General features: G+C 37.2%; 1 protein-coding gene across 4 annotated transcripts in view; it reads right to left on the reverse strand.

Annotated features, from left to right (window-relative positions):
* Window positions 1-510: 510 nt before the first annotated feature.
* The window catches only part of LOC139142920 (syntaxin-binding protein 5-like), an 82,924-nt gene continuing 71,188 nt past the window's right edge, over window positions 511-12,246 (reverse strand). For all 4 annotated transcript variants that reach the window (XM_070713113.1, XM_070713115.1, XM_070713114.1 and 1 more), the window contains 7 exons: window positions 11,384-11,518; window positions 10,720-10,817; window positions 8,114-8,222; window positions 6,480-6,684; window positions 5,656-5,780; window positions 4,755-4,876; window positions 511-4,185 (listed from right to left, as the gene is read on the reverse strand). In XM_070713113.1, the coding sequence (XP_070569214.1) occupies window positions 4,048-4,185; window positions 4,755-4,876; window positions 5,656-5,780; window positions 6,480-6,684; window positions 8,114-8,222; window positions 10,720-10,817; window positions 11,384-11,518 (932 nt within the window). In that variant the 3' untranslated portion in view covers window positions 511-4,047. The remainder of the gene's footprint in view (window positions 4,186-4,754; window positions 4,877-5,655; window positions 5,781-6,479; window positions 6,685-8,113; window positions 8,223-10,719; window positions 10,818-11,383; window positions 11,519-12,246) is intronic.

Below are 12,246 nucleotides of genomic sequence, written 5' to 3' on the forward strand. Positions count from 1 at the left end.
CTATCCAATTATTATTAAATTCAAATATGTAAAAAAAATATGAAAAATTAAATTTTAATATTTACTGGTGTCATATTTCAAAATCATGGCTGCAAATATACAATTTTTATATTCTGTGGAGAAAATATTAACTAAGGGAGTTATCCTTAAAAATTTGTACTAAATATCTTGATTCTAACACTTGCAATTGACATTAACTCTGAGAAAAGAATTGGTGCAAAAATAGCCTTTCCAACCACCTTAACAGTGTTATGTGACAATCTGGAGTTACTTGCCAACACGTCACACATTCTACAAAGCATTCCTCCACACAGAATTGTAGTGCAGCATTGATAATTCTAACCTAGCCAGACAGTCTCTGAGTCGTTGACCGCGGTACCTATTGGAGTGGCTGCCAGTCAGACTCCCTAGCTGGGTTATAATTATTCACGCCGTGCTACAATCTCTGTAAGGAGAATGATAACAAAGCTATCATACATCATATTTGTAGCAATAAAAGACACTGACATGTAAGGGTATCATAATAGTATTTTATACTTTACACTGCAGCCATCCAATAAAATCTGTACAATGAATTACCTACAAGCTTTCCACCAAACTCTCTTTCTCTTTTTGTTACAACATACAAAATAAATTACAGATATTGGATACAGATAAAACCAAAAATAAAAGTGACAAGAAAAAAAGGAGTTGTAAAAGTTTGTAAGTAACTGGACAATGGCAGTGGTTCTGAATGTAAGAGCTGGGGAGAGGGTTCATCGGTGTGGGTCACGACTTGTAATGACTTCCTAAATGCAAGACAATTTGGTAGAAAGCGAATCATTGGCGACAGCAAAGCGGGCATTGTAAATATGGGTCTTCAACACATGATAAAACTTTACAGAGTTGTAATGGTTTTGGTGTTTTTTTTTGTAATCTTGAAGAAGTGTAACAGCATACTTGTATGCAACCCCTGTGTTCTTTTTAAGTTTGCAACGGTCCAAGTAGGAAGCTGGTACACAAGAAGAGAGAACAGCAAATGGTAGACATGAACCTGATTCCCCCAACATGATATAAGACAGACATAGTGGTTGCATTCTGAGTTGATTTTCAGCTGCAAATAAGGGATACACCCTTTCTTGTGAGCAGCTGTAATCATTTCTGAAAGACACAGCAGTAGAGGATTGTGGGTTTTTTTCAGCAGAAGATGGATTGATTGACATCGAGTGTTCACAATCTGGGAGATGGTTGTGTCACAGTTCTGACATAGGACTGTGTACACAGTACAGGAGTTGGTTGCGTCACAATCCCTACATGAAAGGACTGTGGTGAAGTTTGTCAACCCATTGAAACACTTAAAGGGAATAGTTTAATCCAAGCCTTTGCAGCCAAGTTTATCATCTGACAAAACGCTTTTCAATTTATTCCTCTCTAGGCAACACAGGACAAATACACATAAATACACGCATACACGCGCACACACACATATTTAGAAATGGTAAAAAGCATACAGTACATCGTTGAACACAAAAAACCCAGAGATCCTACTTGAGGGAGAAGTGATCTTCAATTCCAAACTCAAATAAGCTCCAGCCAGGAATGTACAGAAATTGATATCAAATGTCAGTTTGGAAAGTCTCAACTTTTACCAGGACCCAAGGCAGACACTACGCACAAGAAAAGAGAAAAAGAAAGGAAATATTGAAAGAAATTTGTCATCTACTGCCAAAAATAAACCGACACATGGGGAGGAAAAACTGTTTTCTAGCGTGGCTTGTTTTGGTGAAAGAAACACTCTTAATCAAAGTACACATTAATTAAAGACCAATACAATGGGCAACAACACTTGCCTTGAGCAAAGAAGGCTACAGAAATGTACAAATAAACAAATGAATTGGTTTTGAAAATTGCTACAAAATGACATATTGCATTGATACACAGTAACCAAGTCATTGATATAAGAGTTGTACTTGGAAATGGTCAAATGAAAGGAAAAGTGACTAAGTCAATGAGTGGTGTTTTCATTTTGCAACTCTCTCAGCTACACTTTTCTTACTTCAGTAAATAACACTATGGCACAAGCTCATACCCTTGGTAGTCGTAATAGACACAAGCGCTAAAACCAGGAAAGTGCCTCTAAACAAACATCACATGTACAATGTAGTCTTTAAGTTAACATGATAGAGGATGTCATTGTAAGTTTTATGAGATGAGAATGACATAAATGAATTGTGAAAAGTAATCAAAACAAAACATTGCACTCATTTGTTTACACCGATACTCCTTCACCTGTACTTTTGTAAGTTCATGACCTTTGACCTATGGGCATGACCTTTGACCAGATATTTAAATTCAAAACCTTCATTAACCAAAGTACAGTATAATACAAAGAAAGCATTTTGACCTGTAAAACTCAACCACTACATAATTTACAAATGTAATCTTGGTTGGCTTGCATTTTGTTATTTCTACTTTGATTCTCTTCTTTCTACTTTCACAGATGTTATTCGAAAATCCAAATCATACCGCGAGAGGTAAAGCAATGGTAGAACATGAAATTTTACTGATGGAAACGACTAATAACTGGAGTTTTTACACCTTAGAGAATGAATTGTAGCTCACGTGTATTGAAAAGAAATCCCTGGATTTGAGGCACCTTATCTGAATTGTTAAAGAATCAGTCTTAACCAGTCGCATCAGTAAACAGTAAGGTAACTTGAACTATTATCTTACAATTTTACACAGACTTAGAGGGTCCTACATGAAAATGATGAGTTGATTAGGGACTTTGTGTCAATTTCATTGCTTCATATTACCAATGACCTAGGGGGCTTCCACAGAAGTTGAAACACAGTAAATATACTGACATGAGGAATACTAGACTTCCATCGCAAATGATAATAGTGTACATGAAAATCTCAAAACTGAAAGTAAGCATGAAACACATACCACCTGTTTTTTTTCGTTTCTTTGAAAATTTCAAATGCTAAAGGTTTCTATTTGCAATGGTAGACTAGGCCCTTTAACTACTTCAATTTGTACATTTCAAGAAATCGTATAAGTAAATATATCGTGTAGACTACGCATGACTTCTGGCACATATATACACATAGTATCTGTAGTCATCTAAAGCAATTTAGAATACTTTCTATTTTCACCCAATTGAACAAACATAGACACTTCCTTTTTTTCTTTGCTGAAATTCTCTAGATATTGTCTTATGAACCTTATATCTCTGCATTTTTACAGACATTTTCAATATCAAGACACTCAAACACATGCACGGGGCATTTCTGGTCAGTCTTAGAACACAGAGACTGACTCAGTGAGATTTTACAATATCAAGTATCACCACACAGGTTTCATATTTTTTTGTTTGAAGTTTTTTAAAGATTTTTTCTTCATGCAGAGAATTTCAGCAATTTCTTCCTGCCAGACATTATGTACATATTTAATTGAAATCTGAAGAGAGACAGACATAACATGCTTTTTTGTATCTAAGACAGATATCATACATTGTAAAACTATGTAGTACACTGTGATACATTGTAACACATTGTAACACACTGTGATACACTGCAATACATTGTACCACATTGTAGCACATTGTAGGCAACTTGTAACATCGGTTGTGATGAAATGCCATATTTGGAAATATTTCAGAATGCTCTTTTTGACCCTACAACCGAAGACAAGTTTACTCCCAAACTCCACAAGTAATAAGAACACATAAATAACTACAATAGTGTAACTATTGTTCAACTGCTATTCTAGTTTCATAGGCAGAATTGATATAAATATTTGCAAGAACACAAAATTTCATTTTTTAGGATGAATGAGATCACATTCTCTCACATTTTTTTCACTGACCCTTGGTGATGTCATTACATGACCACACTTATTTCACGAGACAAACAATTTCGTTGTCTTCAAATTCAGTTGCATCAATAGTTGCTAGGATACTGTTTCCTAGGTGACGGTCATCAGAATCAGAGCCGAGTCTCTGCATATATCATGTAAAGTATACCGATGGCTGGGCAGACGTACGCACTGCTTGGTAGAGTTGCTTCAAAACTGGTACCACTTTTTATCCTTGTATTTCTGCATTATTTGGTGTGCAGCTTGTGAGAAATTTTCAGCGTTAGCCATCATTTGTGCTGTTCTTTCATCCAGTTCACTCAGCTTCTCCCCCCTTTCATTCAGTGCCTGTAAACATGAACAGATTTATGGTTATGACTTTATTTCCATCTAAACATTTTTTTTCGATTTTGTTAAAGTATTATTCATGAGATGTAATTACTAAAGTAAAATGCTGTACAGTTTACTGCCTACAAGATTTTGATCATGTTTGTTATTTTGCTCAATCTTTTAATTATGTGTAATAAATGGATATTGTTTGTGGCCTCTACGTTGTTTGCAATTACAGGAATACAATGGTGACAATTAAGTTTGTGTTTTGACCAAAAAAGTAAATTTTAAACCTTGCCCCATACAACAGAAATTTAGATCCTATGATGAACATGTATGATACTGTTGTTTTGTGTCCCTAAGGCACGCTTCATGTATCCTGATTTCAAAGATGTGGATATGTCAGTAACATATTTCAATTTGTCAATTTGTTTGAATGACAGCAAAAATCTTACACGGCGTCGCTTCCTGTTGGCCATCACATCTCTTGGTTTGACAGAGTCCAAACTCATTGTTTTTGGTGACAGGGCTATACCACTGTAGTTGGAAATGGGGTGTGATGAGTGGAGAAGCCTTCAAATACTTACAATTCTTGCTTTGGCGAGTTCTCCAGCGACACCACCACTGGCAGCCTTGACGCCTTCCAGACCCCCAGTGCCTGGTATGTGTTTAGCAACACTCTTGGATGCCTTGCCACTGGACTCTCCAACTGTTGAGAAAGAAATGACCGATGCCATCAGAACTCACTCAACGAAATCATTTGATGAATGATACACCACACCATGTGTAGAATCACATAACAAGCAATCAAACTGCATCAAGATTACTTCCATGTACTTCTCACTGTAGGATTATCAAGTCGCCATCCCCTTAAAATCTCTCATGCTCACTGCCAATTTTGGTATCATGCCATGTTTACAACAGTAACTTGAGTTGAATAGCTAGAGGAGAAGGGATGAAGTGTTGGCTTATCTCAACTTGTGTGTTACTGCTGCATGTTTCAATTCTTCCTGTAATAACCCGTCACTGTCTCTAAAATGACCGATATGGGGATAAGTATGCAGCAAATGTTTCATGTGACATTGTTTGTATAAAGTAGTAAAGTTTGATAATATCATTGCCACACTACTTTTACACTTTCACCATAGTATAAGTAATTTCACAATAAAACTTGCACAACACTTGTTGAATAATTTGGATTGGAATCTAAGTTGCATAGGAACCATGTCAGTTGCCTCCGCCATATCTTACAACAGAGGTTCAACTTTGTTATAGGAAACAGCAGGGTTGCGGCAAATTTTGGTTGTAGCATGGAGGGTGAAAACACAGTTTAGATGACCATGCCCATGCAGAGATCAAAGATTAACCCAAACCTAACTCTGACATGAAATGATGAAACTGATATCACACAAGCTGTCTGGACCTTTTCAAAAGTTTGTTCAATTGAGAAAAATTGTTTGTTTGCTTAAAAAATATCAATTTACTTACAGAGTTCTTCTCTATCTAGTGTGCCTGCACCACCGCCAAACAGCCCTTTGAAGAAACCTTTACTTGGTGCTTCAGGTGTGTCCACTGGCAAGAACAGATCACCTAACATTTCTTGTAAATTCTCACTGAAATCATGACGAGAATTTGACAGTCTTACTCTAGCTTGCTTATATTATTTATATTTCAAATTAAGTTTGATGATTTGACAAGGAATAAGGAACATTTACAAGAATGAATTTGAGTAAAATTGTGATGACAGTTTTTCTCAAATTGTCAGACTGTATTTAGTTGACAGTGTGCTAAATTTTTGATAGAATAGGCCAAACCGGGAATTCGAATCGACCACGGTACAAACAAAGCCATGTGCACGAACGCGCTTAGATGTACGTGTATTTCCATACGCGTTAGTACACACGTGGGCTTGTTTGTACCGGCATCACGTGATTATTTGGGCGTACTGAGTCTGTAGAACGCATCGCGTCCTTTTTATTCCGGAGTAGAACCATTGCAAATCAAACTATCTTCTGCAATTTTTATTTGGTATGACATGTCACCTGTTGTAATGCTTATCAGCAGTCTGGACAATGATGCTTATTTTTAAGACATCAGAATTTTGATTTATGCTGCTTTCAACTTCAATTTCTCATATTTTTTAAATGACATGGGATCAATGAAACTGTCCGCAAAACTCAAACTAAACTCGGTTAAAAAAAGATTAATCATGTCCACAAAAAAACACTTCTGCATAACATTGTCTTGACAAAAACAGAATATGAAACCATTTTTATTCGGTGATGGTGACAAAGCTGACATGAAAACATTACCTGGTCTCTGTGCAGAGTGTTATTCTTTGCATTTCAGTGGAGCTACACAGATACAATGCCTGGCCGTGGTTCGTGAAGCAGAAAGTCCTCGCAATCCGTAGATCCGTCAGCGGTAGATATTCCGTGTCCATCAGTGGCCTAAGACTGGGAATACCGAAGGCCATGATATGACCATTTGCCACATAACAAGCCAGACAATAACTATCTGAAAGACCAAAATAAAATATGCATACTTCAATCATAAATTCTCTTGTATGGTGTTGGGAAATTTCAGCTCGGACGCCTTCAGTCACTTCAGAATGCTGCAGCTCGCCTTGTCTCGCGTACTCGAAAATTTGATAATATCACACCTGTATTCATCGATCTACACTGGCTGCCGGTTGAAGCTAGAATTAAATTCAAAATCTTGTTGACAACCTTTAAAATAGTTCATCGTGTTGCTCCACTTTATCTCATGGATCTGATTGAGATATACACTCCTGCCAGAGATCTCAGATCGAGTGATTCGTTACGGTTAGTGCCACCGCGGGGAATGTTCAACAAGGCATATGGGCAGAGAGCTTTCTCTGTCTGTGCACCGTCTCTGTGGAACTCATTGCCTCCAGAAATCCGTAATGCTAGTTCCGTTGACTGTTTTAAGCGCATTTTAAAGACCCATCTTTTTGTAAAGTACTATTACTAATGTTTCGGAAGGGTCACCATTTTTACCGTAACCGCTGATGCTTGTTTTTATTTTATATATTTTATTTTAACGTTTTCTGCTACTTACTCAGTAGAATTTTTAATAATTTTCTTTTTTTTGTATTTTGACTGTTTTTTTACTCTGCAGAAATTTTCATTATTTTTAACCATGTACGTTTTTAGCATAATTTTTTTAGCATAATTTGATTGTTTTTACATTTTAAGTTTGTCATGTTTTGCTGGTATTTTTTATCAATTTTAAATGTGTAAAGCGCACTGAGACGTATGTGTAGTGCGCTTTAAAGAAATAAATATTATTATTATTATTATTATATATGACCTTTGACCTCTGATAGTTACAACTTTTCCTTAAGATCTGCCACTTGTGTTAATGTTCATCAAATGCCTGAAGCAAAACATAACAGTATTCATTTACACAAATTATAATATTGAATATTGTTTATGAATGGAAATCCAAAGCCATTGGCTAATTATATATTATATTATTTACAAGATTGTGTTTGTGTAGGCTTATTTTGAAGCTCATTGAATAAGTACAGTTTTGACCATCTCATTATTGTGAAATTCAAAACTTAATTTTTCTCCAAAACTGGGTTTACACAGGGATGGCCGCTATTGTGAATTTTCAAATGTCAGTAAAGTTCAGTAATTCATTACTCTAGCTGCAAAATTTGTGCAGTGACCCCTGATTTTTATCTTGATTTTGAAAAAGAACAATTTAAAGGTTCCAAGAGGACAGTTTCAGCCAAAGGTTAAGTCTTCCAGTTTCAAGGCTCAAACAACCTTAAAATCAATATTTTTGAGAATCTTTTTTTGTCACTGATGGTTTCTTTCTAATCACACGGTATTTATCTATCTGGACACTGATGTTGAAGTTATGAAGCATACTTTGTATGGTGGCTCAGATTCTGATGAAATCTGCTTGGACTCACCTCTTCCTGTGAACTTGCTGGGCATGCTAACGACTGCAGCTTTGATGGCGTATGAGGTTTCAGTAACTTTGACTCTGTAGGCACAGGTTTGTGATGGCAGGGAGATTACCTGTTGAGTGAAACCATGATAAACGTTAGCATCAACAGCAATGATGAGTGCAATGAAAAAGAAGTGACATTATTAGTGGTACACTACTTGAAAATTTTGATAAATTTTCATTATTTCTATTATATATGACAAAATGAATTTTCCTATTCTACACTCTGGAGTATGCTGCAATATAAAGTATTAGTCTTGCCAATACATCAGTCATGCCAATACAAAGTATCAGTCATGCCAATACAAAGTATCAGTCATACAATAACAGAGTATTAGCCGTGCCAATACAAAGTATCAGTCATGCCAATACAAAGTATCAGTCATGCCAATGCAACGTATAAGTCATACCAATGCAAAGTATAAGTCATACCAATACAGAGTATTAGCCGTGCCAATACAAAGTATTAGCCTTGCCAATACAAAGTACTAGCTGTGCCAACTACAATACAAATTATTAGCCTTGCCAATACAAACAATTATCATACATGCTATGCCTGTATTGCCATTCTTCTATTGTTCAGACGGTACTGATATGAGCCCATATTTTAACTAGTGAAAATATGGATTATATTTTCACTGTAACCGAACTACTTACAGCGACGCGTACGCGTGACCTTCGCTGTATGCATGACCATCGTTGGTATATGTACATATAAAACAGCTGAGCGAATAAGACAAATGACAATCCGAAATGTCATTATGATTATGGTCAAAATTATGTTGTTTGCAGTCACTTTATGGGCATTACACTTACGCACAAGTACAGTTGTACCAAAATCATACAAACAAACGTATTGAAAATTTGTATAATTTGCCGACACCTGTCAATTCACGGCCGGTCCCGTGGCGGCAGTGTTTTCGTGTCGTCTACGCTGCTGAAGATTACACCATGGGTGTATGATTACACGTAAAGATATCGGTTGACAGAGCATCATGATAGAATCGCTTTACGACAAGTTTTCTGTTGATGAGCTTGAATTACAAGCGGTGAATTACATCGTTTACAGTCATACATTGTAAATGAGCCACGACAATCCAATCGCACGAAAATACTCGCGACAGACAAGGTTGAAGGTGCACATGATATTTGATATTTGTACCTGTCAGTGCACAGGTCATGTTCGTGTCTGGTGGCACCGATGCGGTGCGGGTTTCAGATACAATGTACCATCTAGGGAAAGTAAAACTTTCGCTTTGGTTGTTAAAGGAAGTTTAGTTCTATTTAGGCAAGCCAGGAACGAAAATATACGAGCAGACGACGGAAATACCTTTGAAATCTTTTATTCGTACAGCAACAAATATAAATCACGAACGAGTAACGACACTACAGCTTACAGTGTACTCACTTCATGTTTTCACTAATCCGCTTACTGAGATGGTAAAGTCGGCATATTTTACGTCTGGGAACATGTATATTCTTCGAGATAAACTGACTGGTACGGGTATTATATCCACTGTATGTGCATTCATAGATGTCGCGGTGCTGCTTGCTCTGTGCTCTCAGCTGTTCATACTCGAGTTTGAGCGTGGCGCGAGTATTTTGACCCGATTTTGGCGGCCTCATAACTTTCACGCAGGGATGAGATTATGTATCAAAACACGAAAACACACCCATTTTACAAACTCCCGCCTATGTTTTACATCCACTGTCATTTTAAACTAAAAATAAATCTTCTTCAAATTGTGAAAACCTGTGTCGACATCGTAATATTTAAATTGTTTGCTTTAAAAGTGCTCCATAAACCCTCCTTTGAAGTGGAATGGCCCAATAGCGGAATAATATCAAGAAGTGATACGGTTGTCATCACTCCTTAGCAACCAACTTTTTATAAGTACAGCCTGGAGGAAGCAAGGTCGATTTCAAGTTGATTTCGTCGCTAATTTCGGAGCGTCTGTAGGAAAACAGTCATAACCAAAGCATGCATGTATGATAAAGGGGTTATTACACGAAGTTTGGGCGATACCACGTCGTATTCTCGTGATGTGTCCGTATTTTGACTCGTTGCTGCGCAACTCGTCAAAATACGGACACATCACTCGAATACGACGCGGTATCGCCCAAACTTCGTGTAATAACCCCTAATTAGCCATGCCAATAAAAAGTATTAGTTGTGCCAATACAAGTATTAGTCCTGCCAATACAAGTATTAGTTGTGCCAATACAAAGTATTAGCCATTCCAATACAAAGTATTAGCCATGCCAATACAAAGTATTAGCCATGCCAATACAAAGTATTCAGTACAATATGCAGTGTTATGGTTGACAGGTGAATTCTAGTCTGGCCTATATAACTTCCTCTGTCAACAACAATTGGACATTACATCCATAGGGATTGCATAGACAAGTTGAAAAGAGGGATTTTGACTATTCAGGGAGCAGAACACGAAACATTACATTTCAGGCATGATGAAATACTGGGAAAAACATCAAAAGTTATGGCTAATGGAGCTTCAAATGTAACAATTTAGATACTACTGAGTCTATGATGTTGGAATGTTTTCTTACCTTGGCTTGTTTTTCTGAGCAGATCACAACAAACTGTCTGTCCACTATCTCTGTGGAGGAGGATGGTGACATCTTAGGCCTGGTTGGTGTTTCACGTTCTGTCATGTCAAAGTTACAAATCATAGGAGTTAGCCCTTGCAATGGAACATGGATCACAAAAGGGCATTGCCAATGACTAAACTACACCCTCTAACCACCTATGGTTTGGCCCAAACCCTTCATCATTGACAGTGATTGTGGACCTCCTCACAGTGAATTGGGGTGAACAGTTTAATGAGGAGTATGGTGGGGCTCAATAGTGATAAACATGGGCCCACTCACTTGAAATTACCCATAATACATTATGATTTGTAGAAACGGACTTTGCTTCATACTTAAGCTAGAGTTCCATTAATGTCAGAACATGGTAAGCTCTCTTTATATTAATTGTGCATGGAAAGAACTGGTAAATGATGGTTGTTTGTGGGGAATCGCAGCAAGCTGAGAAAAGTTTCCAGTGGTTTGTGGACAGCCTTTACAGAGCACTTTGAACTAAAATATCATAAAATCCATTTAGACAAATCAAGGAAACTCAGGGGTAATTTATATACGTGGGGGGGGGGGGGGGGGGGGGGGGGGGGGGCGAGGGAAGGAGATGGGGAGGGAGAATGGGGAAGTTACTTACTCATCTTTTCTTTTGTTGAAGTTTCTTTGGTAAGGTTCATATCTTTCCAGTTGTCAGTCTGTGCAGGTATAAAATTACCACTGAAGTCCAGGAAAGACATACATAATATAGCACCCTTCAGTCGAAGCACAGTACCTGGACACAAACACACAATATGCAAAATCAATATTTATAAAACATACTCTCACCTGAACAAAGTCATAATCTTAAACATTCTTTTGCCATGCCAATTAATAGTAACATTAAAAATACAAATAAGTTTTGATATTTTCACAAAAAATTAGTAAACAAACAAATATGATAACATTTGAAAAGGCATTTTTTGCAAGCATATTTATTTGGTTTCCTATTCTTAGTGTACGCTGGGGAAGTTTCCATGAAATAGCTTGTAAAATAACTTGTGAGTATGCGGGGGCAGGCAAATTTCTGTTCTGTAGGATGGTCAAACTCTTGGGGGGAGGCAAATTTCTATACTTAACACCAGTGGGATGGTTAACATAACGGGTGGCGCAAATTTCTATACTTACCACAGGCTGAAACTGTTGGATTTTAGTAATGCTTACCACTAAACTTACATTGTAGAGGGATGCCTTGATGAGATCCATTCACACACTTACCATATATTAGTGAGGTAAAAGTTTCCAAGTTAACTTAAAGTACATTTGATAAGATACACATGTATACTTATCATAGCCTGCTGAGACTGGTAAGGTAGACTATAATACTTACCACTGGGTGAGACTTGAGACTGGTAAGGTAGACTATAGTACTTACCACTGGGTGAGACTTGAGACTGGTAAGCTAGACTATGGTACTTACCACTGGGTGAGACTTGAGACTGGTAAGGTAGACTATGGTACTTA

Source organism: Ptychodera flava, chromosome 10 (genome assembly GCF_041260155.1).
Source record: "Ptychodera flava strain L36383 chromosome 10, AS_Pfla_20210202, whole genome shotgun sequence".
Taxonomy (NCBI): Eukaryota; Metazoa; Hemichordata; class Enteropneusta; family Ptychoderidae; genus Ptychodera; species Ptychodera flava.